This window comes from Camelus ferus, chromosome 27, assembly GCF_009834535.1.
Source record: "Camelus ferus isolate YT-003-E chromosome 27, BCGSAC_Cfer_1.0, whole genome shotgun sequence".
Lineage (NCBI taxonomy): Eukaryota > Metazoa > Chordata > Mammalia > Artiodactyla > Camelidae > Camelus > Camelus ferus.
This window is the reverse complement of record NC_045722.1, coordinates 22,453,992-22,480,902: the sequence shown is the minus strand read 5'-3', so window position 1 is coordinate 22,480,902 and position 26,911 is coordinate 22,453,992. Positions and strand designations below refer to the sequence as shown.

General features: G+C 43.8%; 1 protein-coding gene and 1 long non-coding RNA gene across 2 annotated transcripts in view; one reads left to right on the top strand and one right to left on the bottom strand.

Moving 5' to 3' along the window:
* Nucleotides 1–692: 692 nt before the first annotated feature.
* LOC116660264 lies at nt 693–5,995 on the bottom strand. Its single transcript, XR_004315696.1, has 3 exons — nt 5,859–5,995; nt 4,945–5,029; nt 693–4,069 (listed from the first exon to the last, which is right to left on the bottom strand). It is a non-coding gene; the product is annotated as an uncharacterized LOC116660264 (long non-coding RNA).
* TARS3 (threonyl-tRNA synthetase 3) overlaps nt 5,735–26,911 on the top strand; it is a 38,638-nt gene continuing 17,461 nt past the window's right edge. Inside the window, exons 1-10 of the mRNA XM_032469204.1 lie at nt 5,735–6,179; nt 7,134–7,199; nt 8,022–8,218; nt 10,561–10,684; nt 11,889–12,010; nt 13,566–13,683; nt 16,152–16,216; nt 18,552–18,630; nt 19,993–20,139; nt 21,075–21,173. Of these exons, the coding sequence (XP_032325095.1) occupies nt 5,877–6,179; nt 7,134–7,199; nt 8,022–8,218; nt 10,561–10,684; nt 11,889–12,010; nt 13,566–13,683; nt 16,152–16,216; nt 18,552–18,630; nt 19,993–20,139; nt 21,075–21,173 (1,320 nt within the window). The 5' untranslated portion in view covers nt 5,735–5,876. The remainder of the gene's footprint in view (nt 6,180–7,133; nt 7,200–8,021; nt 8,219–10,560; nt 10,685–11,888; nt 12,011–13,565; nt 13,684–16,151; nt 16,217–18,551; nt 18,631–19,992; nt 20,140–21,074; nt 21,174–26,911) is intronic.

Genomic DNA, 26,911 nt, shown 5'->3' with positions numbered 1-26,911 from the left:
GGCTGGGTCTGCAGGTGACCGGTTCTTTGCTCGCTTGTACACCTCCCAGGGCCTGCCCCTCTCCATCTGCCCGAGGGAGGGAAGTATCTCCCACTCACTTCTGGTGTCTTGCCTTTAAAAGTCACCATAGGATCATCAGCAGTTGCAGAGAAATGATTTAAAGAACCCCAGTTTTTTAAAAAACTTTTTTCCAGTTAGGAACTTGATGAAAAGATCTGTGATTATCATGATATTCTTGCCAGTTCCGTTTATAGAAGCAATCTGATACTTTTCTACAAGTACCTGCATGAAAGATTTAGTCTTCAGAAATCCAAACTCCCTTGTGATGGTCTGGTGGTGGTGACCCTAAGGAAGGGCTTTGCTTCTGACCTTGTATGTGACTTTGAGAAAATAATTTTAGGTCATCATGCAACTTTGTACTACCATGTGTTTCTTTCTTTAAATTGAATTATATTAAATTGAATGTTATATTAACTTCTGGTGTACAGCATAGTGATTCAGTTATATATACATACATATGTTCTTTTCCATTATAGGTTATTACAAACTATTGAATATAGTTCCTTGTGCTATCCACAGTAGGACCTTGTTTATCTATTGTATATATAGTAGTTAGTATCTGCAAATCCCAAACTCCTAATTTATCCCTCCGCCTGCCCCCACTTCTCCCCTGGTAACCATAAGTTTGCTTTCCATGTCTGTGAGTCTCTCTGTTTTGTAAATAAGTTCATTTGTGTCATTTTTTTCAGATTCCACATATAAGTGATATCACATAACCACGTGTTTCTGATGTTTTACCATCTTGGGGTCTTGCTGACTCTGAAGAGATTGTCCCTCGAGGAGTAGCCAGTTCCTAGAGAAAACAAAGGACTCACCTGCAAGCATGACTTTCATAGGCAAGCCAGCCAGTCCAGAGCCCACACTCCTAAATACCGCCTTTATGGGGCTCTAGTACTTGGGGCCACTCCACATGCCCTAATCCAGGGCCAGGTACCGGAAAACTAGAGACAGCCCATCTGCCCCACAGCGCACTGAAAGATTTCAAACTGGCTCATCCTTAGCTTGTTTACCCAGCCTTGTCCATTCCTTCCAGCAGAAACCAGAGTAAAGACTTGAACCCACCTTTTCCTCCTGCTCCTTCTGCCCCCTGGTGCCTCCCTACGTGGTCCCACCAGGCCTGGAGCAAAGCAACCACTCCTCATGGGAGCTGTAACAAACTACCTTTTCAACAGCAGCGTTCTCCTGACCTGGTGGCCTCTTCCTGCCTCAATACCAATAAACTCGATGTTCTAAAGCATCCATTGAAAGCACAAACCGGGGGCTGCACTGTGACAATCCTGTGAAGCACTTGGAGTCCCCCAAGAACTGGACCAGAAGTCACAGAATCCCGACCACTCTCAGCACCAGCATCGAAGGGCGTGTGCCCCACACTGATACTTCCGAGGGAATCAGCACCATCTGGTGGTATTTTGTAGTCTCTCGGCCACTTTTTCTTTTTTAACTTATCTTTTTCGAGCAGTTTTAGGTTCACCACAAAGTTGACAGAAAGCACAGAAATTTTCCATTTACCCCCGGCCCCACCCACTCACAGCCTCCCCTACTATCAATGTCCCCTACCCGAGTGGCACATTGGTTATAATTATGCACCTACGTTGACTCATCCTTACCCCCCAGAGTCCAAGGGCCACATTAGGGTGCCCTCCTGGTGGTGTCCATTCTGTGGGTTTGGACAAATGTGTAATGATGTGTATCCATCGTAATAGCGTCACAGAGAGCAGCTTCACTGCCCTAAAGATCCTCTGTGCGCCCCTTCTTCATCGGTGCCTGCCCCTCTCGATCATTTTACTGCCTCCACAGGCCATTCTTACTCCAAGATTCTCCTTACTGGGACACCCACTTTGTGCTGGTGTGTGATACAAAATAACAGTGACCAAGACAGACAACCTCCCTCCTTGGAGAAAAGGCACAGGTAGGGAGAGAAAAAGAATCAGGTGACACAGAAATGAGGTAATTACAACAAAGCTGAAAAAGATGCTGAGAGAAAATGGGGGTGGGGAGACCTTAAATAGAATGGAGAGGTGGCCCTTAAGCAACAACCTCCAAGATGAAAAGAAGTCGGATCTTAAGAGTGGACGGGAGCCATTATCAGGCTGAGACTCCGAGTGTGCAAATCCCAGAGCAGGAGAGAGAGGGATGCACCTTGGGGCTCCATGAAGCAGCACGTGGGCTTGGAGGGCATGGGGTCCTGGCGCAGTGACAGAAAGGCCATCAGTCCTGAGCTCAATCTGGCCGGCCTATATGGTCCTGAAAAGAAATTTGGATTTCCCTCCGTCTGCCGTAGAGAGCTCCCGAGGGCTTTCCCTGGGGGAGAGAGTCTGAAAGATGCTTTCGGAGCCAGTACTCATTTTCAGATGCCTCGCATTTGAGGCTGTGAACATTTCCTATGCTAACATTTGTTCTCTCTCCCTCTGCAGTGTGTTTTTTTTCTGAACTATTTGGATGTAATAGACATCATGACACTTCTCCCAGAAATTCTTCCGCTTGTTTTTGCTGAGAGAGGAGATAATCCCTTCAATAACCTGAAGACAGTTATCAACCTCATAAATTCACATTAATAGCTTTGTCTGATATTCCATTCCTGTTCCAGTTCTGTCTGGTCAACCTAATAATGCCCTTTATTGCTTTTCACTCCCAGGGTCCAATCTGGGATCGGTGTTGCATTTACTCATCACGGCTTTTTAGCCTCCTTTAACCTGGAACATTTCTACAGACATTATTGTTTATGATATCGACATTTTTGAAGAAAAGCTTCTCCTCCCCAATCATCCCCATGTTGTTAACACTGTGTTCCTCACTTTGTATTTATCTGCTGTTTCCTTGTGGTTATACTGAGATCATGCAGTCAGGGGATGCATGATGGCCACCTGTTTCTCACAGGTGATGTTAATTTTGATCAAGTATTGCATGATTTCTCGATCGTATAATTCCTTTTTGTCCTCTCCCTTGCAACTAATCAACATTCTACAGGGAGACACTTCACAACCATAAAAGTACCCTGCTGCTTCTCAAAGCTTCTCCCTAGAGTATTCTTGCCTGACCTGATCTCTCTGTGATGCTGGCAAAGTGATATTTTTCAAATCCACATTTACCTCTGCATTTACCATTTAGCGGGATTATCAGTATGAATTCCTGTATTTTTCAATGCTTTGTTGTTCACGACTGAACTTAATTATTTTTGATGTTCAAGTGGTCCCAGGTGTGGCCAGTGGGAGCCCCTCCAAGCCGGTTCCTGTGTCCTGGTGACATGCTTCCATCATTTTGGGGGTGGTGGTGGGCACTTCCATGCTTTCTAGCAAAACAAGGTGCTCCAGACTTATCTTGAAACTTTGTGGGCTCCAGTCCTGGAATCAGCCCTTTCTCCCAGAAGCCCTGGTTCCTTTGGTAAGCAATGGTATTAGAGGCCAAGATCTTGATGCTGAGTGTGCTCACTGCTGCTGGGTATGCCTGCTTCTTGACCCCTTCAGCACAGAGTATGAGGAAATACATGTGTGGACATACATGTACACATATACACATGCACATAAATGCTAGTCTTGCCAGCTGAAAGAAAACTACTTTTGATGGCCTTTAACTAACAGGTATAGAGAAAAAAGCATTAGCCAGGTCCACAGCTGCATGTGAGTCATCAGAGGTTATGTTGCTAGACTCCACCAATGTTAGCACACCTGGAAGAGCAGCTGTGACTAGGGTCACCATCTAACCAAATTTAGGATCATCCACTGTAATCCTTCAACACGTGTTTGTCATCGACACGAGCTCGATAGGTGAGGTAAACGGAGGTGTGGTGAGAATCTCACACCTGCACCTTTCAAGTCCTCGAGGGTGGCGGTCATCTCTGCCCTTCCTCCAGGAACATGGTGTTAGTTTTGCTGTACTTCTTTTGAAGGTCGAGAAAATTTCAGTGCCTTCCACCTGGCCCTTCTTACTAGAAGAGCCTTCGGTCTGTGAGTCAGGGAACCCCCATGGGGATTCTGCCAGTTGCTGATGATGTTTATTCAAACTCTGCTTTCTGAAACAGGGGAAATAACCACAGGGTGAGTCTGGGGAGCTGATGAGCTCCCTGTGAGGTAGATCCTGGACCAAACCTGGACACAGCCCAATGTCCAACAACAGGTAAATGGATAAATTAATTATACTACAATGTAGTGTAATAGCCGTACAACGGAATACTGCTCAGACAAAGAGAGGACGGATAGAAGTAAAGATATACCCAACCACATGAGTGGATCTCAAAGTTATTATGCTGAGTGAAAGAAGCCAAATAAAAGGAATACGTACTGGATGATTCCATTTATAGAAAACTCTAGAAAATGCAAACCTGTAGTGACAGAAAGCAGATCAGAGGGCTCCTGGTGATTGGGGATGGGAGCCTAAGAGGGACAAATTACAAAGGAGTCTTAGGGCACTTTGCAAGCATAAGTAAGGCCCTGGCATTTGCCAATAAATAGGTAGGTCATGGTGGGACAGGGACGGGGGGAGCAGAGACCTTGTGGAGACAGGTGGCGAAGTGGCTGGAAGGCTGTGGGGCCCGTGGGCCTATGTGACTGTCCAGAAGCTGATGAGGGGAGGGGATGACAAAGACACGGTGGTGAGTGTCAGTTTTGGACCCTCCTCCTGGGAGCTGTGTGTCCTGCCCCTCAGTTTCTTCTGGCTTGTCATGGTCCTAGAGTGGCATTCATCCACCTCTTCACCTTTCTAATATCTGCCAGCCGTTACCTTCTGAGCACCTGCTTCCCTTCCCAAGTGCACAGTCCAGATTGAGCCTCTCATCTCGGACCTCTAATGGCATGCATTACCTGCATCTCATCATGACCCATTCAGTGAAAGTTTACCAAGGTTGAAAGGCACCATAGTGTTAAGCACACAAACAACGCACTGGGTTACCTGAGTGTGAGTCTCAGCTATGTCATGTGGCTCTGGCGTGGTCTTGGTCAAGTCACTTAGCCTCTCTGTGCTTCACTTTCTCCATCTGTAAATAGATGTAACAATAGTGCCTCTTGTTTTAAGTATTAAACAAGTTAATACCTGTGTAAAGAACTTAGAACATTGTTTGCCACATTCTAAACCCTAAGAATACAAATAAAAACCAATCTGTGTTCCTACCGCAGGAAGCTTTGTGCTCATGGTTATGAAGGATATAAAGTCGTATGTGGCATTTGCCCTGGACTCAAGGAGCTAGCATTTTTATGCCGTCAGATTTAAATTTTTGTAGAGAACTGTGTGCCCTGGTGCAGTGGCCTCTGCACTTAGGCAGCCTTAGCACGAGGCCAAAGAAGATCGGTTTTTTTTTTTTTTTTTCCAGTGGCCACTTTCCAGAGCCTGGTTGCAAGTTAAAAGAATGATGACTACGAGAACTCAAGCGGAGAAAGACAGGAACCATCCTGGTAAGGGTCATGTTAGCCTTCCCGAGGTTTTGAACAATTTGTTTCAACAGAGATATGACATGCTGGTAGCTTTGAGGGCAACGTGAGCCTAGGCAGGGCCCACGGCTCTCCAGGCCATTCTGCAGACACCCCACGCACAAAGAGCCTTAAGCCTCACTCAGACAACAGCAATCAGTGCGCAGACCTGGCCCACCCCTCCCGTTGTCCTGCCCCCTATATTTCCTCTAGCCCCGCCCCTGCAGTGCGCAGACCCCGCCCTGGCCCTCCAGGTCGCCCCGCCCCCAGCCCCCGCAGCGCGCAGGCCCGGGCCCGCCCCTCCACGTCGCTCACCCTCGCCTGCCGCCGTGCGCCCAGTCGCTGCCCACTGTTGGCCACGACCACCGCTGCAGTCCCCAGCCCGCGCGGCGTCAGTACCTGTGGGAGGTGGGCGCCATGGCGGCGGAGACCCTGGCGGCGGAGGCCGTGGCTTCGCGCCTGGAGCGGCAGGAGGAGGACATCCGCTGGCTGTGGGCGGAGGTCCACCGCCTGAAGGACGAGCAGCTGAACGCGCCCGACCGGTGCCAGGCGGAGGGGCCGTGCCTGACGCGGGAGGTGGCGCAGCTCCGGGCCGAGAACCGCGAGCTGCGCCACCGCCTGTACCGCCTGCGGCTGTGCCTCGCCGAGGAGCTGAGCCACCAGGCGCGCCTGGAAAGCGCGGCACCAGGGGAGGCCGGTCGCACTGCGGCGGGCGCGCAGGTATGGGCCTGGGGTCAGGGGCCCGGGGGTCGGGGCGGGGCTTCCGGGGCGGGACCGCGGTCGGAGGGCTTGACCTCCCGAGGCGGGAGTCCAGAGTCAGGGGTGGAGTGCGGTGCAGGTGCCTGCGAGGCCTGCCTCTCCTGAGACCTGCCTGGCGCGCTTGCCGTGACCGACTACACACCTGGGGCCGCTGTTCTTCCGGCCGTCGCCAGACTGACCTGATGGTGTCATTCCTCAGCTCTTTCGCTAAATTGCCAGCCGCAGATGTTCTTCTTTAGCAGAAATACCATTTTCCTTTCTCTGGGAAAGATGCTGGAGTGTTTCAAACTCACTGTACTTTTTCTTGGGCAGGGAGACCAACAGCTACTTCCCTAAACCGTTCCATTTTTTTCTAATCAGTGGCTGGATCTGTTGACAGGTGGTTTGGGGTTTTTTGTTGTTGCCATGTTTGGGGCTGTCTTGAGATTTGTGTACTTAACATTATTTAATAGCGTGTTTCAGTGTTTTGGTCCCCTTAAGTACACTTTACCTTCCTGTAACAGCACACATTTTTTGAGTTCTAAAGGCTTGCTCATACAGTGGTCCTTCTTCCCCAGGGTTAGTAACCGTGGTGCACTGGCCATATCTTCATGAAATAGTGCATTTGAAGTCTCTGCCCTCAGCTATGTAACCGTTCTTCCAGTGACATTATTTGTTTAAAATTAAGGGGGGAAAAACTTTAAGTGTACTTAGCAAGAATGTATGAAAGTACACATTCAGGAAGGACTGAACCCCAGAAGACGCATCACCCATTGAGGGCTGGATGTGATGTCAGGAGAACCCCAGCCTTGAGCCTCTCTCAGACACAGGGTGCTGACTCCCTCCCTGCTGGCTGGTCCCTCTCCTTCCTCAGGTTTCAGGTGTGTTACTCTTTGTGGTCATGGGCATGAGTTATTATTTATCTTTATTTCTCAGCCTCCTCCTAGTCAAAGCCAAGAAAAGGACATTAAAAAGGAGAAGGAAAGCGAGCCTTACAGTGAGGTAAGTCGTTGCTATGAAAATAATACAAAACACTATCCGTAAATTAAATATGCCTGTGTAGTTAATTGCCCAGGATTTGTAATTAAAACGTAGTTAACTAATTAAGCACAGAGAACTATATTCAATATCTTGTAATAACCTTTAGTGAAAAAGAATATGAAAACAAATATATGTATGTATATGTGTGACTGGGACACTATGCTGCACACCAGAAATTGACACAGCATTGTAAACTGACTATACTTCATAAAGAAAAAACACAGTCACTAGTTAAATTACAACTCGACCACAGCAGTGTGTGTAAAATTTTGTAAGCCTTAGATACAAGATGAGCCAGCCACACAGCTGTAAAGTGCACCTTAGTGTATTGAAGTTGAAATAGCTGAGCTCTGCTTTTGGGTCATGGAAACTGGCCTCTCTGCTTTTTCAGTATAAATTGTTAAAACAACCAGAGAGCATTTGGTGGGAGCAAAGGAGGAGTACCTGGCCCCAAGGGGATCCATCTGGTTGAGTTCAGATGAATGGAGAAGCGATCAGAGAACAGAGGAAGATGGCGTGTCATCACGGGCTGAAATTGTGTACATGTGGAAAAGGGCTATGCCGCTGGGTGTCGAGGTTAGAAGAGGAGGGCTTTGAGCTGGACCCTGGGGGCTAGGAAGGTGTTGGATACTCAGAGGGAGTCTTCAGAGGTGAAGAAAACAAAGAGTGACAGAGGCTGGTGCTGAGAACATGGGGGTAGGGACGGGCTGTTGGTTATTTAGGGCTGAGCAGTTAGGCAAAGTGGGCTGTGTGTAAGCCTGACTGTGTTCTAATGGTTTTCAGCTGAAAAATCAACCAGATTTTGTGAAGGAAAGATTGAAGCTGTTTGAAATACTGAAGAAAGAGCATCAGCTCTTACTGGCCATTTATGACAAAAAGGGGGACACCAGCAACGTGATCACAGTTAGAGTGGCTGATGGGAAAACAGTGGAAGGGGAAGCTTGGAAAACAACACCTTACGACGTGGCAGCTGAGATTAGGTAAACTGTAGTTGGAAGAAGAGAGGATGTTAAGTATTGCACCAGAGCTTGGTGAAATGTGCTCCTAGGGTTGGCTAAATTTTTTTTTTCTTAGTTGAGTAAAATTAAACAAAGTTAATTTTTTTCTTCCCTTTTAGAGAGGCCATTTAATAAGTAATTGAATATCAGAATACAATCTCTTCCTCTTCAAAGGGTCCAATTTTTAAAGTTTTAAGAAAAATATATAAAGCAGAGAAAAGTGTATCATCCTTGACAGGCGACATTGTATTGATTTGGTTCTTCATCAAGACATTTCTGTGAGATTTTACAGATCTTTGCTGGACTTGACTCCAAGCCATTGTTCCACCAGTAAATGACCATGGGTGGTTCAAAGAACCAATGTGGGCAGATCGCTAAATCTTTCCAAGCCTGTTTTCTTACATCTTAAGTGGAAATAATAATACTTTTTTCTTTTACCTTATAAGGTTGTAAAGATTAAATGAAATCCTACATCTGAAAGATACTCTAAAAATTAAAGCATCTCTAGAAAGGTACAAAAAGACTTACTTATTATAGATTTAAGATATATGGTAATATTAAAGCTATGGTCAGCCCTGGAGTAAGACATTCCTACAAATTAGATGCTTCAGTGAAGCCATTGTTTTGACTACTGTTAATTCCTGGCATTATATAAAATTCTGTGGAAGCTATAGCTCAAAACTGCCATGTTATAAACATATTATTAAAAAAGAAACTTTTCAACAGTTGAAATCCTCAGATTTCTTTTGGAAACTATGGTTAAGATTGTGTTTCTTTTTCATCCTATTATATCACACAGCCCAAAGGCCCCTCCCACCTGTTCCTACATTTTCCAGGAGAGATGAATAGATGTGCTGGGGAAAGTGGGCTTTGAGGCAAAAATGTGTGTGTTTCCTCAGAAGAGCCAGTTTGCACATGGGCATAGTGAAGTCTGAGAAGCCCCACATGGAAGAAACGGTTCCCAGCGTGGGGACAGTGCAATTTGGTTACAGAACATTCTCTTCCCTGGGCAGTTAGTGACGGGCATTTCCATAGGGTCCCAGTTTAAAACTACCTTCAAGTTTAGTGACTGAGAGGTCGCAGGAGCATCTCAGAAGTAGAATTGTCCAAAACAGGAATGAGCAAAGCTGTATCAGGTAAACTTGGGAAGAAGCAAGTAGTGGTCATAACATTCCTATCAGACAGCAGACCTCAGGGCCGAAATCATCGAATGGGATACTGAGGCTTATTTTTAAAATAGAAGAACAGTATAATCACAATGATTATTTGTCATGAACCTTAATTATATAACATAGCACCAAACCAGAAATACAAAATTATAGAAACTTAAGAGTGGTAGACTATAACATGCCTATCTCAGTTTTTGACAGATCAAATAAGCAAAAAGTAAGGTTACTCATGTGTGAATGACACGATAAGGCAGACTTAGTGGATGCTCACCGACGTCTGTCCTCTGCAGGCACAAACAGTGCCCCGCTCTGTTAGCTCCACAGAATCTCAATAAAATGCAGACACTCAGCATCCTATGAGTAAGTGAAACCAGTTATGAACTCAGTAAACATTAAATGGCAACAAGACAAAATCAAACTAGGAAATTAAAGACAAAGTTAAACTAGGAAATTAAAAAAAAACACAAAATAAATCAGGTGAAAGAAAATAAAAACAAATACTCCTTATAAAAAGAATGAAAAGAAGTATTCTCAGATAATACTTCAAATGAGGTGAATACATTTCAAAATTTATAAAATACATCTGAAGTGGTGATCAGAAACAGATACGTAGTCTTGAAGGCTTTTGTTATTGAATAAGAAAAAAGAAACAGACTATGAATTCAACTCAGTCAGTTAGAAAAGGAACAACTAAACAAGGAGGAAATTGTAAAAAAGTGAATTAGAGTAGAGTATTAATGGAGAAACTGTTAGAATACGTAAAGGTCCAGTGAGGTGACTGGATATAAAAATAAAATTTAAAAATAATAGTTTCATTAAATTTTACTGCCTGTTCCTTTGGTTTCCTGAGAATTGATTGCATAGATGATTATTCCTGCTTTGGGGAGGCGACCTCATATAGTGAGATGTATGTGATTTTTATTTTATTCTTGGGCATTTTCTTGTTTTCTGAGTTTTTACCATGAACTATAACGTGACTTTTGTGCTTAAAATAAATGTTACAGAATTTTAAAAAAACTCTGTCCTATTAGTTTGCATTTGTACTTTCTATCCATGTAAAGAAGAAACGAGCCCGGGAGATTATTTTCAACTTTTGTTTTAGTGAATCCTTGTAGCTGGTGATAAGTTAACCCCAAATGACTTTTCTCTCACTAGTCAGGAGCTGGCTGAAGACACAGTAGTAGCCAAAGTCAATGGTGAATTATGGGACTTGGACCGCCCATTGGAAGGGGACTCCACTCTAGAGCTGCTTCTGTTTGATAATGAGGAAGCCCAAGCTGTAAGTACTTAGAAACCAACCAACCAACCGAACTTGGGGTATTTGTGTCGTAAATTATGTACAAAGCCACATACTGAAGACCTGCACCAAAGAAGATGCTTGGACTGATGCTGGCAGTTTGCCTGCCGCGTGGCACCCTCCAGAGCAGAGGGGCCCTGCCCTAGGACCGATCAGACCCTCTGGGGTGTTTGCAGATCATATCCCAGCCTGTTGCCCTGGGTCCAGGCTGCACCTGGTCTGCTCAGCCAGCTAATCCCTCTCCTCCGATGTCTTATCTCAGACAGCTTCCTAACTGCTGTCACTCGTTTCCTATTTAAGGGAAAGAAAGTGCAAGCACTTTCAGTGACTGGTTAGTTTTAATTTATCCCTAAACCATGGATTCCTTGGTAATTCAAAACCAAATCAGTTTTCTGAACTTGTAGAGCTAGTGACGGGCCCTTGGACTCTGGTAAATGAACTCATGTGGACCCTGCCCAGGGGACCAGGCAGCCAGCAGGCCTTCCATGGGATACCTTGGTCTTCCTGAGTCATCTTTCAAACTCCCACAGCCACGTGCTGGTCTATGCATGGAGACTGCTGTGTGGATGCAAAATCTTGTTCACATTAGTGGTATCAGGAATAGCCACCAAGCCCTCCGCATCTGACTCGGAGAGGCTGCCTGGGGCAGAAGGAAGGGAGCCAGTGTCCGTCACTTCCTGGGTCGTCCTCGGCTCTGGGTCTGAACCCGGCTCCATGCGGCTGCTCTGCTCAGTGTTCCGAGCCAGTGGATGGTTGAGGCTTTCACAGTAAAATGCATGGAAGGAAATGACTTGGGGGCTGTGCTTCAACTGTGACTCAGAGCAGCACTTGGGCCCTGGGACCAAGCCAAGGGCCCTGCTGGAATTCCACGGAGGCTCAGGAAACTTGCCCTTGTCGTCACAGTTGTTCTGTTCAAATTGATGTTGCCTTGTGTCCTGGTGTCTAGCCCCTTCCGTGTGTTACCCTTGCTTCCACGTGTTATGTGCCTGATAATTCCCTGTGACGTGTTATTTTTTGGGGGGGTGAGGGGAGGTGATTGTGTTTATTATTTGTTTGTTTATTTAATAGAGGTACTGGGGATTGAACCCAGGACCGCGTGCATGCTAAGTATGCACTCTGCCACTGAACTCTGCCCTCTCCTCCCTGTGACATATTGTTGACAGCATGGCCTCTGTCCTGCCCCCAGGTGTACTGGCACTCCAGTGCCCACGTTCTCGGGGAGGCCATGGAACTCTACTACGGAGGCCACTTAGGCTATGGGCCACCCATTGAAGCTGGATTTTACTATGACATGTTCCTGGAAGACAGGTAACACCTCTGCAGACTCACGTCTCCTCTAGCTCGCTGTTTTACAATGGTTACGTCTTCGTCCAGTGAGTGAATATATTACATCATGTGGTTATAGACTGGGTAAGCATTTTTTGAAAATTATTTTTTTAATGAGTTTAGGTTCAAGGATAACTTCTCAGATAGTTTTCTTTCTTTTCAGAAGGGAGTGATTAATCTAGTTGAGGAGTTGCCAGGGCATAGACCTAATTAAGACCGGAATTGTAAGGTTGATCCCCAGAGAGCACTCACTCAGTTCTGGTATCTAACGGGCGCCGTCCACCTCGGCGGGGCATTGCACCCAGGTGGATACCAGAGAGGTGGCTCGCAGTCAGGGATCTGTGCTTGAAATCTTAGCAAGATCCCCAGTCCCAGCCATGTGCTCCTCCGTCTTCCTCATGGCCCCTAAGGATGCTGCCAGCAGTCAAAATTGAAGCCTGAGGACTCTTCCATCACCCCAGCCCCTCGCCACCACCTGCCACCCAGTCTCTCACAGCAATCTTGCCAGTTTTGTCTCCTAATTAGTTATCCTATCCCCCTCTTCTCCTCTCTGCTTCTGCCCTAATTTGGACCCGTAGCATCTCTGGCCTGGACGATGGTGGTACATCTTCCTTTTGTCTGTTGCCCCCATACTGCTTAGGAGATGTCCCTCACCGAGCATCCAGGGGGCAGCAGGTTCTGCTTGTTACCAACACCCAGGACCCGTTCAGCAGGGTTTGCTGATGGCCTCGCATGAGTTCCGTGCCTTGGTGCTGGTGATTCCACCGAGAATAGACCAGCTGGTCCTCGTGGAGTTAGTGGTCTGGTTGGGGGAAGACAGACAGGAGTGATGAGCGTGATGAAGGACAGTAACCTGGCATGGGGAGGTATCTGCAGTGCAGGCAGGTGGTCAGCCTCAGGATGGTGGCAGCTATAGTCAACAGGGACTGGATGGAGGGAGCCCACCCTGGGGCTGTTCAGGGGTCGGTGTTTGTGGACATTTTGGGGAAGAACGTTCTAGGCCTCTGAGACAGCCTGGTGTAGGGATCCGTATAGCCTGTTTGAGGAGTGGCAGGGAGGCCACATGGCCAGAGGGGAGAGGGCACCAACCAGGAGTCCCCGAGAGAAGTCAGCCCAGGCACCCTGCAGTTCACATCCCAGGTTATCCTCCCAACCCGCTTCCCAGCCAGCAAGGGCAGGGGTGCGGCAAGCACCTCACACACTCTTTAGAACAAAAACATAAGTGTGTGAAGGATGAGGACGGCCGGTGGGAAGATCAGGCCTCGAAGTTGCTTATAGTCCTGCGTGGGTGTTCTAAGAACCCAGGGCAGGTACCTCATACGCTGGTTCCTCCGTCTCCTGCTTTGAGAAGTAGGATTATCTGCCTGGTGAATGGACGTGTGAGTTTCTGAAATCCTGGTTCAGTAAAGGACCTCATGCCTTGATGTAGGAAGCAAGTCACTAGTGACAAAGGCCACAGGGCAACAAAGTTCCACAAAAAAGAACAGGCACGATGTCTGGAAGATCTGTGTTGATTCCTCTGGGCTTTTCTCTGCAGAGCAGTGTCAAGTGAAGAGCTGTCAGCACTGGAGAACTTGTGTAAGGCCATCATACAGGAGAAGCAGCCTTTCGAAAGATTGGAGGTCAGCAAGGACGTCCTCTTGGACATGTTTAAGGTGATTTCAGGAAACTCTTTACAGTTAAAAAAAACCTCTAGCCAGGAAGAAAAAAAATATATATATATGTAACATATGTAACATATATATACATTTGTTTTTAATTTGCTTTCTTTTTTATTGAAGTATAGTCCGCTTACAATGTTGTCTCAGTTTCTGGTGTACAGCATAATGTTTCAGTCATACATGAACATACGTATATTCCTTTCCATATTCTTTTTCATTATAGGTTATATAAGATATTGAATATAGTTCCCTGTGCTCTACAGTAGAAACTTGTTTATTTTATATATAGTAGTTAGTATCTGCAAATCTTTAACTCCCAATTTATCCCTTCCCACCCCCTTTATCCCCTGGTGATCATAAGTTTGTTTTCTATGTCTGTGAGTCTGTTTCTGTTTTGTAGATAAGATCATTTGTGTCAGTTTTTTTTCTAGATTCCACATATAAGAGATATATGGTATTTTTCTTTCTCTTTCTGGCTTCACTTAGTATGACGATCTCTAGGTCCATCCATGTTGTTGCAAATGGCATTATTTTATTCTTTTTATGGCTGAGTAGTATTGCATTGTATACATACACCACAGCTTCTTTATCCAGTCATCTGTCAATGGACATTTAGGTTGCTTCCATGTTTGGCTGTTGTGTATAGTGCTGCTTTAAATATATTCTTAATTTTATTTTTAAGATCACAAATATCAGAGAAAGCACAAAACTTGAAAGCACAGCATTGTTAGTCCCGTGAGCTTGAATTAAAAAGTTCATTAGGGTTTGGTAAAAGTTGCAGCTGCTCTTTTTGTGTGTGTGGTGAAATATCCAAAATATAAAATTTACCACTTTAATCATTTTTTAAGTAGACAGTTCTGTGGCATTAGGTGTATCCACATCTTGTGTAGCCATCACCAGCAGCTGTCTCCAAGCTATTTCATCTTCCTCAGGAGAAATTCTGTACCCATTAAACATGAACTCACCGCTCTCCTTCCTCTCTTTCTGTCTCTAGATTTGACTACTCTTAGAACCTCATATGAGTGGAATCATGCAATAATTGTCCTTTTGTGACTGGCCTATTTTCACTCAACAATGTCCTCAAGATTCATCCATGTGGTAGCCTATGTCAGAATTTCTTCCATTTTTGAGACTGAATAATATTCTATTGTAGGATAGCCCATGTTTTGTTTATTCATTCATTGTCCATGGACATCCTTTGACTAGTGAGAAAAATGTTGCTATGAACACAGGTGTACGAATATCTGTTCCAGACCCTGCTTTCAGTTCTTTTGAGAAGAACTCAGATGTGGAATTACTGAATTATACAGAAATTCTGTTTCATTTTTCAAGTGACTGTCATACTTTTTGCCACCGTGGCTGCACCATTTTACATTCCCACCAGCGGCACACAGGGTTCCAATTTCTCCACATTCTTGCCAACTTGACTTACTGTTTTTTAAATACTAACCATCCTCCTGGGTGTGAGGTGGCATCTCACTGTGGTTTTTCTTTGCATTGCTCTAATGGCTGATGATGCTTGTTGGCATCGTGTGTTGGTTCGTGTACTTGTTGGCCATTTGTTTATCTTCTTTGGAGAGATGTCTAGTCAAACCTTTCACCTTTTTTTGAGTTGAGTTTTTTGTATTTTGATGTAGGAGTTCTTGATATAGTCTGACTATTAATCTCATATCAGACACCTGATTTGCAATTGTTTTCGCCCATTCTGTGGGTTGAGAACTAAACTCGATCAAACCTTGTGAAGAAAAATGACTTGTTTTTAACATATATGTATGAAACAGTTAAATCACACAAATCTATTTTTTTTTCCTCCAACAAAACTACCTCTTTTAGGTAGTTATTTAGTATACAGTGTCTGGCACCATAGTGGTAGTAATAAAGGCAGAGAAGAAAGAAAAAGTGCCAGCTAAGTTTTTTAATGTAATGATATCATTTACTCTAAGTTTTGTTTTACTTTGTGCACAGATCCATAATGTAGCTATGTCCTCGGAATTTTATTTATGTCATTAAAATTGGAATCTTCAAGAACAGTGCTGTCCAGTAATGCAGTCCACAAATCAGAGCTGTGTATGTAATCTTAAATTTTCTGGTAGCCACTTTTTAAAAGTAAAAGAAAGCTGAAATTAATTTTTATAACATTTTATTTAACCCAGTGAATCAAAAATATTACTGCAACATGAAACCAACATAGGAAATAATTAATGAGGTATTTATATTCTTTTTTTCACATTATGCCTGTGAAATCCAGTGTGTTTTGCAGATTAGCTGCATTTCAAATGCTCAGTGGCCTCTTGGTTCCCATCCTGGACAGCAAACCCTGGGCTGTGAGCTCTCTGTTGCCCCACGGCCTCAGCATCAAGAACTTAGTCAACACCCATTCAATGTCTGTTGAAAGAAGTGAGCATTTTTTTCCCCACTTAAACATTTTATGTGATAATATGTAAATACGTTTTTCTTTATAGTACAATAAATTTAAATGCCGCATCCTGAACGAGAAGGTTAACACTCCGACAACCACAGTTTACAGGTAAAGTGTGTGAATTTCAAGCACTGCTCAGTGGCGAATTTGAAGGCATTAGCGGTAGAAGCAGTTTGTCTTGGTGGGGGTGGTCTGTGTGTACATTTGCTTAGTTGATACAATACGACTTTAGATGGGGACTCTGAAATGTTATCACCAGAGGGAAATTATTATTTTCTCACTTGTATTTATAGGATGGTACTAAAAACCCAAATTCTGTTTTCTGGACATTGGTTTCAGCACCGTCCTTGTCCATGTGGGTGAGACTGCATTCGCCCAGGGCCTGACATTTTGAGGGACTCTTAGGGGAAGGAATTTGTTTCATCCTCCCGTATTCTCATTAAGGGGCTGTGGGAACTGTTATGAGCCATCTCCCCTGGCCGTGACTCTGCCTCCCATGATGTTCCCACTGCCCGGAGTCCAGAAGCATCAGCCTTCATGCGTTAGCAGGATTCACTGTGAAGGTGGGAAGCAGAGGCGAAGTCAGGTGATGAGAAGAGGCAAGTGAAAGCCGCAGCAAAACTGCTTGGTTGTGTTAGACTTTGGGCTCCTGCCCGAAGCTCTTTTTATTCGTCTGCTTTCCCAGCTGCGTCATGGGTGGTGGCTCCGACCCACTCCCGTGTGTCCCAGCTCAGCTCCCGGGCCCCGCTGGACCTCCATGGTCCCACTGGGGAAGACCTGGCCTCTGCCCACTTGGTTACAGACATCCTCCACCTGGGCACTTACTTCCCACAGTTAAGTACTTACAGTTCTCTGACTTACTGCACTGTAAGTAAAATCACATCTGCTTTATGCAAAGCTGTGTCCCGTGCACTTTTTAAGTTGATAATATGAACTCATTGCCGTCTTACACTGAGGGGAACACTGCCTGTTTTATTTTTACTGCTCTCCAATTACCTGGTTTCATTATATACCTATGATACAAATGAATGTTAGTATAACCATTTTGAAGTTTAAAAATAAAGAAATTGAAAAGATGCTAAGTTTTCCATTTCTGGCTTCTAACACTTGACCTTTTGGGTTTTTTTTTTTTAACATAGGTCAGCATTGATGCGTATTCTATCAACTGGAATGACTAAATAAATTTCTGTGGGATTATTTAAAGATTAGATTATTAAAGTCTTTCATGCCAATCAGGCATTTTTTTCCATTTCTGTAAGTGTTGCCTTAAGACCTCCATCTTGGACAGAGAGCAGTGCATAAAGCCTGGTCATTCAAAGAAATGACATTTTCATGTTTAAAGCCTCATGCTGCTTTGGTGAACAGGCCAATTTCTTTAGGTGTTTATTTTAATTTTTAACTTTTTAACCAGTGAATTTTAAAAAATACTTTAAATTGGTTGGAATAGTTAAGGAACAACTTACTTTTTTTTTTTTTAACTAAATTTTCCTTAAGTTGATTGGTGTTCAGTCACCTTCCCCCTGACCTGCATTATTAGTATTTTAACTCTGTTAATGTTTCTGTACCAGGAGAAAAGTCTGCACTTATTAAGGTTTGGTGGTTTCCAGTTCACTGTAGATGCGAGTGAGTCTACGAGTTTTAATAGTGGTGTCCTCTCTGACCTAAACTCTTGCCTGAGATTTGCATTGCAAGTTGGTGTGCTGTTTTAAAGTTTTAACAAACCAAGAGACAGTTAGGCATTTTGTTGTGAAACCAGAGGGTCTAAAAACAAAAAACAAAAAACCCTTGACATTTATTTATTTTTTAAATAGACTTTATTTTTGTTAGAGTGGTTTTAGGTTCACAGCAGAATTTAGGGGAAGGGACAGGGCGTTCCCATACCCCCTTCCCCCAACAGATGCACGATCAACATTCCCCACCCGGGTGGGACACGAGTTACAATCCATCTACACTGACACACGGTAGTCACCAGAGTCCAGTGTTTACATTATGGTTCCATTTTGGTGTTGTCTGTTCTGTGGGTTTGGTGAAGTTTATTGTTAACATAAAGTATCGAGTTAATGCACTTTGTATAAATCTCATATAATTTTCGTTTTGAAAATTACAATGGGGAAGTGGCTTTTTGATTTTATGACAGTGAAGGTTTTCAAGAGCCTTATGATGTGAGAATGAAAAGTGGTATCTCTGCACTGTTTCGTTCCAAAGATTCTGCAGCTTTTGAATTTGAGCGAAGGAGGAAAGACTGGGCTCTGAGACTAAATGAATCGCCTCTCCCCTGCATCGTAAATTCAAAATCAATTTAAATTGCCCCTAAATTAAAAATTGCCCCCAAATATACAAATACATAAAATCCTTTACTTAAAACATAGGAGAACGTGGTTTATAATGAATAGTCCAAAAAAGCAGTAACTCTGCCTGGCATGTTTTAAATATTTCGTTATAGGTGCGGTCCACTAATTGACCTTTGTAAAGGCCCCCACATAAGACACACGGGAAAAATTAAAGCCATAAAAATTTTCAAGGTAAGGATTGGTTTTTTTCCTTAATATATAGCAAATTTAAGGTGAACTAGATAAGACAGTAGTTTGATAATATCTTTTATAATCTGAGCACCGTGCCATTTAAAAACACTTCAGTCTTGTTTGATTTTCATATGGGCTTCTTAAAAATAATACAATTTTTAGAATTTGGTAATTAGAACATGATATGTAGCCTTTAATTATTTACCACTTAACCTTACTGTGTAACAGCGTATTTCCTTTTTTACCCTTTATATATCGCTTTAACCTTCAAAATAAAATTTATACCAAGTGAAATTTTACAAGGCACAATAGTTTACGTAAAATCAACTAGAAAAGAATAAAAATGTGACAGTCTCAAAGATTCTGAGGACAATTGGTCTAAAGAATATAAACACCTATTTTATTACTTTTTTTCTAGTTCTTCTAAATAAGCTCCCCTGTTAACATTCCCATTTCATATGTAAAAATAACGAGGCTGAGAACTATAACGTGAATTCCAAAGTTCTCAAAAACTCATTCACTGTTGGCCAAACAAACCTCAAAGCGGCCAACTTTACACTTTTCTGTCACTTAATGTCTGGTTCTAGGTTTGGCTTCCTTACAGTACATTTCTTTTTCATATATTTTGAGATATTGTTCTGCATACTGTTTTCCTGAATTGCCCTGTTGTGAACAAGAGCATTTATCTGCGTGTGAGGGTAACGTCCTGTGGGAAGAGGAGGAAGACAGAGGGATCCGTGGTGCAATGCAGAAGGCGTGCTCTGGGAGTCAGGGGGTAGGGGACTGACTTTGCAGTCCTGCCCTGCCTGGGTCTTGGTGGCATCGATCTCCCAGGTGGATGAGGGTTGATGACAGCACTGGGCTTGACTGCCAGCATGGGTCTCAAGGCCAGCTTCACGTCCCTGTACTCTCTCCTTGGTGACGCACCTGGTGTTTAGCCTTCCCTCATCCCCTCTCTCTCCTTCTTGCTTTTCATTCCTAGACTCCACAGACTGACAACATAATTTCCCGATTACTGGTTGAACTTGGGCTGGGAAGGGTTAGTTAGGATGAATTTAAAAGAATCTTTCTCATGCTACAAAAAAATCATCTTTAAGTAAGCCCTGTTGCTGTTATGGTGGAAAATTGTGCACAGTCATCCATTGAGGGATGTTGGTTCCAGGACACCCTGCTGGGACCAAGATCCAGGGCAACTCAGGCCCCTCAGATGAAGTGGCATGGGTCAGCTGGACCCTGCATCTGCGACTTCCATCCATGGGTTCCAGAGCCACGGGTACAGAGGGCCACCTGTGCACATTTCTGAGCAGTTTTATTTGTGACCAAGTGTTTGATATGTTTCGCCAAACCTTGTTTGCTGTTTAGCATTCCTCCACGTATTGGGAGGGCAATCCTGCAATGGAAGCGCTGCAGAGGGTCTATGGGATATCCTTTCCGGATAACAAGATGATGACAGCCTGGGAAACGCTCCAGGAGGAAGCCAGGAACCGAGATCACAGGAATATTGGGAAGGTGGGCCTCGTGCACTGGGCACTGCTGAGCTGGTTCATGATTGCATCTCAGCCTAAACTGTCTGTCTTTCTTTCGTTCTTTTTTTTTTTTTCAGTGGAGATACTGGGGATTGAATCCAGGACCTCATGCATGCTAAGCATGCGCTCTACCACTGAGCTATAGCCTCCCTCTCAGACTAAATTGTGTTAAAACTAATACCTCTTTGTCTCTTCTCTTGCCTCTGTTTTGATGGTACCCATAGTCTGCTGTTGGGTCCTTTCATGCTAAAACCCCAAATGTCTTCTAGACTCTTTACTTCTTGTATTTTTTATTAGATTTTAAAAATTGCACCTTTCTCTCATTTTTAATCACAGTATAAAAATGTTTTTTTCTTTCATTGTCATTCTTGATAATATACTCTGTCTTTGGGAAACAGAGCAGAAATACGATTTGAAAGCAGGCAGACCTGGGTTTAACCCTCAGCCTGCCACCTGGGAGCAGTGTTGCTCAACGGGCCAGGCACTCACTTGTGGACTCCCTGTCCTTGACTCTTGCCGAGTGACTCGAGGACAGACCGTGGATGGGGTGGCCAGCCTGCGCAGGCTTTCAGTGTGACAGCCACGGTGATGATCACCATCACTAGAGCACACCTCCAGCAGGGGACTTTCTGACCTTTTTGTCATATTATCTCCCCATGGGATCTGTACTCCAAGGTGCCAAGTAAGAATGAGCAGTAAATTTAAAATAGAAGCTCAGTTCAAAGCTCCGTGACCAGAAGTACAAGTCATTATTTGACACCTGCTATTACATATAGAGTCAAGTATTGAGGGACTTTGGAATGTCAGTTGTTACAGCTGGAAACAGCTGAATGCGTGACTCGACCTAGGGTATCACACATGTACAGTAAATATTAAGCAATGACCATGAAACTTGAAATGCAATTTGTTTTATTCTAGGAACAAGAACTTTTCTTTTTCCATGATCTAAGTCCTGGAAGCTGTTTCTTTCTTCCTAAAGGAGCCTTCATTTATAATACACTGATGGAGTTCATACGAGTAAGTTAATTTTTAAAATATTTTATTCTTATTCCCCTCCATTTTACATTGTACGATTTTCTGTCCTAGTAAAATGGCCAAGGAGTTCTACTAACTTTATTTTATTATTACTATTTTTTTTAATAATATTAAGAATTTTCAAACTAAAAGGGAAATGTTGCATCCTGCCTTCTACTAAAAACATGGAGAGAGTTTGTATTTTCTCTAAGTAAATTCATTCTTGGACTTCATTAATTGAAAGTCTTGTCCATGTAAGTTTCGAAGCACGTGTGATACAGAGATAAATTTTAGACCAAGAGTGGAACTCCCTGTGGAAGAGAAGAAAGGCCGGGGTGTTGTACCTGGCACAGGATGCTAAACTGTGAAGCATTACTTCTCAGAATGTGGTCCGTGGACCACTCGTGCTCCTCTGTCGTCTGTAATGTGACTTCCCGGTGATTCGGCAGCTCCAAGGCAGAGTGAAAAAAATGATTTTGTGAAAGAGCTACTTGTGGTCCAAGTTCATAGGTTAGAAAGAAAGTCTTCCCTGGGACTATGTAGAGACTGTTCAGAGGTGATCTGGGTGGACTCCTAGGATTGCCTTTCCTGTCTTGTACTTTTTTTTGTCTTTCCTATAATTAATAGTTACCTAAAATTTTTATTTACTCAGTTTTCTCCATGCCAATCAATCCTTCATCCTCAACTTTCTATCAAAACTCAGAAACTCCTTGCGGCATATTCTGATGATTTGGGTAATCTCTGAGTAATTCTTTCCCCCAAATTTGGTCTTTTCACTCTAGAATTAACTTGCTGCTAAGATTCTTGCCAACTGGTATCTCAGGACTTCTTTCGATCATCATCCCGGCCACTCCCCTGGTATCTTTCCCGTACTGATTCCCCTCTTTCCTGACCCGGTCTTCCTCTTCCTTGTTACCCCTCTTGTCTAGGGGAGCACCTCCTGCAGTCACTTCTGAGAAGAAGTGCACGGACTGTGTTTCTTATTCTCTGACTCATTTCCTTCCTCCTCTTCTCTCTCTGTGCCCCTGGAGGCCGGCCTCCCTGGACTCCATCTCCTGGGCTACGTACCTTCCTGAGGGATCGGCCAGGGCTTAGCTGTGGTAGGAGATCACAAACATTCCATCCCCAAGTGAGACTTGAAGAATCATGAAGATCATTAGAGACTTCAGCAGGCGGTAATGGCCGTCACGACTGCTGTGTTCGCTGTGCCATCTTTGCTGGAAAATCTATGCAGCCCCTGGGTTTGTGGGATGGAATGTGTGGGGAATAAACAGAAAGCCTCTTTGGTGGCCTGAAAGGAATCTTTTATCTTTTATAGATGCAGGCATGGCTGGTGACCAGGCCCAAGGCCTGATTGTCTGGGTTGCAGAATTGTACAGCCATTTATGTACATAACCCAGTGGTCTTTTATGCTCAGGTAAGGGCACCGGTGGGCCGGTGTGGGTCTCTGAGGCTTGGGAGTGTTTGGCAGACACAGACAAGGGGAGAACTTTGAAATCCCAGATAGCCTTGTCTGAAGACATAGGCCTTTCCACATACACACAAAAAACTCTCAGGGACTTCGCTTCTCTTGGTTTCCTCTTATATGATCTTGCCTCTTCCCACATCTGATCAGTTTCTGTTATATGCTAGATGTTGTGTATAAAGATAACTGCAGAAGTCTAGAGCGTTTACCCATTGCCAGGACTGAGGACGATCACTCAGTCCAGTTAGAGACTGAGCTGCCTTCAGGCTGGGCTTCTGTTTGGATAAGACACAGTCCACCCCTGCTTCCTCCCTGTCTCTCGGCGGGCCCTGTGGGGCTTGAGGTTGACCGTCTGGTGGCTGGTTGTCTCTTCAGCCCCAGAGGACTGGAGGAGAGTCAGTTCTGCCTGTTGAATGTGTTCTACTACTGAATAGAAACAATTTCAAGTCTCATCTGTTTGCCACGTTGGCTCAGAAGCCAGTAATGTGTCCTCTGAATTAGGTGTAGGAGCAGAGGAGGTTCCTTGGGTTTGATCCCGTGGGTGGATAGCATAGGGGACAGTTCTCTTCGATAGAAGACCTGTGAACTGGAGAGACAAGCTATCTCTGGGCCACTCCAACCCCCCTCCCCCAATTATAAAGTGATGATGGAGGAAGAGGCTGCAGTAGACATTCCCGATCAAAGAGCAGGAGTCGGAGGCACTGGGAGTCACTGATCTACAGAAATCCTGCTACCCACCAGTTCTCCCTGCTCCAGGGTCAAAGCACACTTAATTAGGACTCAGTTTTGTTCCCTCTGGGCTCCAGGTCTGAGTTATCCTCCACTTTCCATAAGCAGTGGCCCAAGTGGACCTCTGAGTCGCTTCCTCAGTGCTCTCAACTTGGTTCCTTCTGTGGAAGGCTGGGGGTCCAAAGACCTCGTTTATTTTCATGTCTTTTCCAGTCCGAGCTGGTACCATTCCTTTAAGAACTTCGTGGGGCCTTTTACAGACAGTTATAATCAATGCTTAGATAAAAACCACACCTGTGTCTCTTTCTGGCATAGATCTTTCTCTACCAGGGGCTGCCCATGAGGCCTTGTGAGATACTACTTACAAATAGAAAAACCTTCATCTGTAACCGGGAGAGTCTACAAAGCATGGTTTGAAGACTTTTAGATGTCCCGCGAGGTACCCAGCTCATTCTCAGGTCTTCATAGGGGGCGCACAGCCACGCCCTTAAGATCTTTATCTTCAGGTTCTAACGTGGGTTGATCTTAGACCTGAAGAGTCCTGTGAGTCTTTTGCTGGGAGAGTCTGAGGATGAGAAAGTTCTATTTTTGAGCCCAGTGGGTCTTGCCACCCTTACACTTCTTCTAAATTTGTCTCAGAAACTTAATAATACTCTCTCTAGCCTTTGTGTCTTATATTTTATCACAGACACCTAGAAGTCAGTTGCTCTTTCTACATTCGGCCCAGACGTCCCACAGCTAAATCTATGAGTTCTTTGGGTACTCTGCTTACCCCGTTATGTGGGATGACGGTGTTACCACATCTCCAGCACCACATACAGGGGTCCTCCTCTCTTCAACTTCCAGTAACCTTTCCCTCACTGTCGTTCAAGTCCTTAATTTATAATGTGTCAGTTTCTGGTGTACAGCATAATGTTTCAGTCATACATATACATACTATAGGTGACTACAAGATACTGAATATAGTTCCCTGTGCCATTCAGTAGAAACTTGTTTATCTATTTTCTATGTAGTATTTAGTATCTGCAAATTTCGAACTCCCAATTAATCCCTTCCCACCCTCTTTCCCTCCAGTAACCATAAGTTTGTTCTGTATGTCTGTGAGTCTGTTTCTGTTTGGTAAGTGAGTTCATTTGTGTCTTTTTTTTAGATTCCACATATGAGTGATATCATATGGTATTCTTCTCTCTCTGTCTGATTTACTTCACTTAGAATGATAATCTCCAGGTCCATCTATGTTGTTGCAAATGACATTATTTTATTCTTTTTTTTTTTTTTTTACTGCTGAGTACTATTCCATTGTATAAATATACCACAGCTTTATCCAGTCATCTGTTGATGGACATTTAGGTTGTTTCCATGTCTTGGCTATTGTAAATAGTGCTACTGTGAACATTGGGGTGTATGTGTCTTTTTGAATTATATTTTTTTCTGGGTATATGCCCAGGAGTTAGATTGCTGAATCATATAGTAAGTCTGTTTTGAGTTTTTCAAGGAATCTCCCTACTGTCCTCCATAGTGACTGCACCAATTTATATTCCCACCAACAGTATAGGAGGGTTCATTTTCTCCACACCCTCTCCAGCATTTATTTGTAGACTTTTTTTTTTAACATTACAAGATTTATTACCTTTTTTTTGTATATACATATATTTTATTGAAGTATAGTCAGCTTACAATGTTGTGGCAATCTCTGGTGTACAGCATGATGCTTCAGTCATACATGAACATACATATATTTGTTTTTGTATTCTTTTTCACCATAAGTTACTGCAAGATATTGAATATAGTTCCCTGTGCTGTACAGTATGAACTTGTTGTTTATCTAATTTATATATAGTAGTTAGTATCTGCAAATCTCAAACTGCCAATTTATCCCTTCTCACCCCTTTCCCCTCCTGGTAACCATAAGTTTATTTTCTATGTCTGTGAATCTGTTTCTGTTTTGTAAATAAGTTCATTTGTCTTTTTTTTTTTTAGGCTGCACATATAAGTGATATCATATGGTATTTGTCTTTCTCTGAATGGACATCTTTTTGTGACTCTCCTGAAAGTTCTTTTCTGCTGTATTCCATGTCCCTCAACTATTCTTTCTCTATCTTACCCCCTTAAAAATTTTTGTTCTAAAATTTCATACAGTAAAATTCACAGTTTTTCAACCACTGTGCAGAACTGTGTTATCACCACAGCAGTCAAGATACAGAGCAATTTCATCACCCCCCACGATGCCCTCATGCTGCCCTTTGAGAGTCAACCCTCTCCTCCTTTGTCCTGCGTACCCATTGACTTGTTCTCTATCCCTAAGATTCTAGCCTATAAATAGAATCATACCTGTGTTTAACCCTTTTGAGACTAGTCTCTTTCCCTCAGCATAGCAGCCTTGAGGCCCATCTAGGGGGGTAGAATCAGTGGTTCACGCCTGTCAGTACTAACTAGTGTATTCCAGTATATGGACATAACGGATTGTTTATCCATTCCCCAGCTGAGGGACACCTGAGTTGCTTCCAGTTTTAGGAAATTACAAATAAAGCTGCTGTGGTGGAAGAGTAGAGCTCAGTGGTAGAGTGCATGCGTAGCACCTATGAGGTCCTGGATTCGATCCCCAGTACCTCCATTAAATAAATAAATAAACCTAATTGCCCCCCTCTTCCTCAAAAAAAGATAAACCAAACAAAAAAAAAACAGTAAATGCATTTGTACTTACTCTGAAAAAAATCAATAAAACACCTTTTAAAAAATAAATAAATAAAGCTGCTGTAAACCTGTTTGTGTACAGGTTTTTATATGAATATGGGCTTTCATTTTCCTTGGGTAAATACATGGAGCAGTGTGAGCTCAGGGTCATATGGTAGATTTGTGTTTATCTTCTAAGAAAATGCTCAACTGTTTTCCTGAATGGCTATTATTTTATATTCCCACTAGCAACATATATGGGGTTCCTTTTGTGAAACTCTCTTCTCCAGCTCCTTTTGGGTTTCCTGAAATCAGCTGATCTGTGATGCCCGTCTGTAACCAGGGCTAGGAGGGAGGATTTGCTCCCTCGTTATTACGCTAATAACCCACTTGGAGAATTTTTGCTTTCTGTCCCCACAACCCTGGACTCGGTGCATTTCCAAACCAAACCTGTCTTTGCAGGCATGTAAGATACCAGAACATTTACCTCCTGTGTAGCGAGTCCAGATAGGCGCACTTAAAGGGTTGACTGAAGAGAGTCCAGGGGAGGAAGTGCTTATGGAGGTTTGGGCCTGGCGGAGGTAACTGACAAGAGAAGGTAACGCACCCAGGATTACCCCCAGCAGGACTCCCTCACCCCTACCCCGAGTCCTGAAGAGGGGAGGAGAAGGACCAGTGTGGCCAGACCCCAGGAATAATGTGAAGCCGTAACTGTGTAATCGTAACTGTCAGAAGCTGGAGATCACTGGTTCACTGGAGAGCACGGTGAACCCGAGGCCAGGAAGGAGGGGAGGTGGGAATAAATACCCTGACCTTTCTTCTCCCACTCTGAATCTTTTGGAACCTCCCATTGGTCAAACCCAACCAGAAGTCA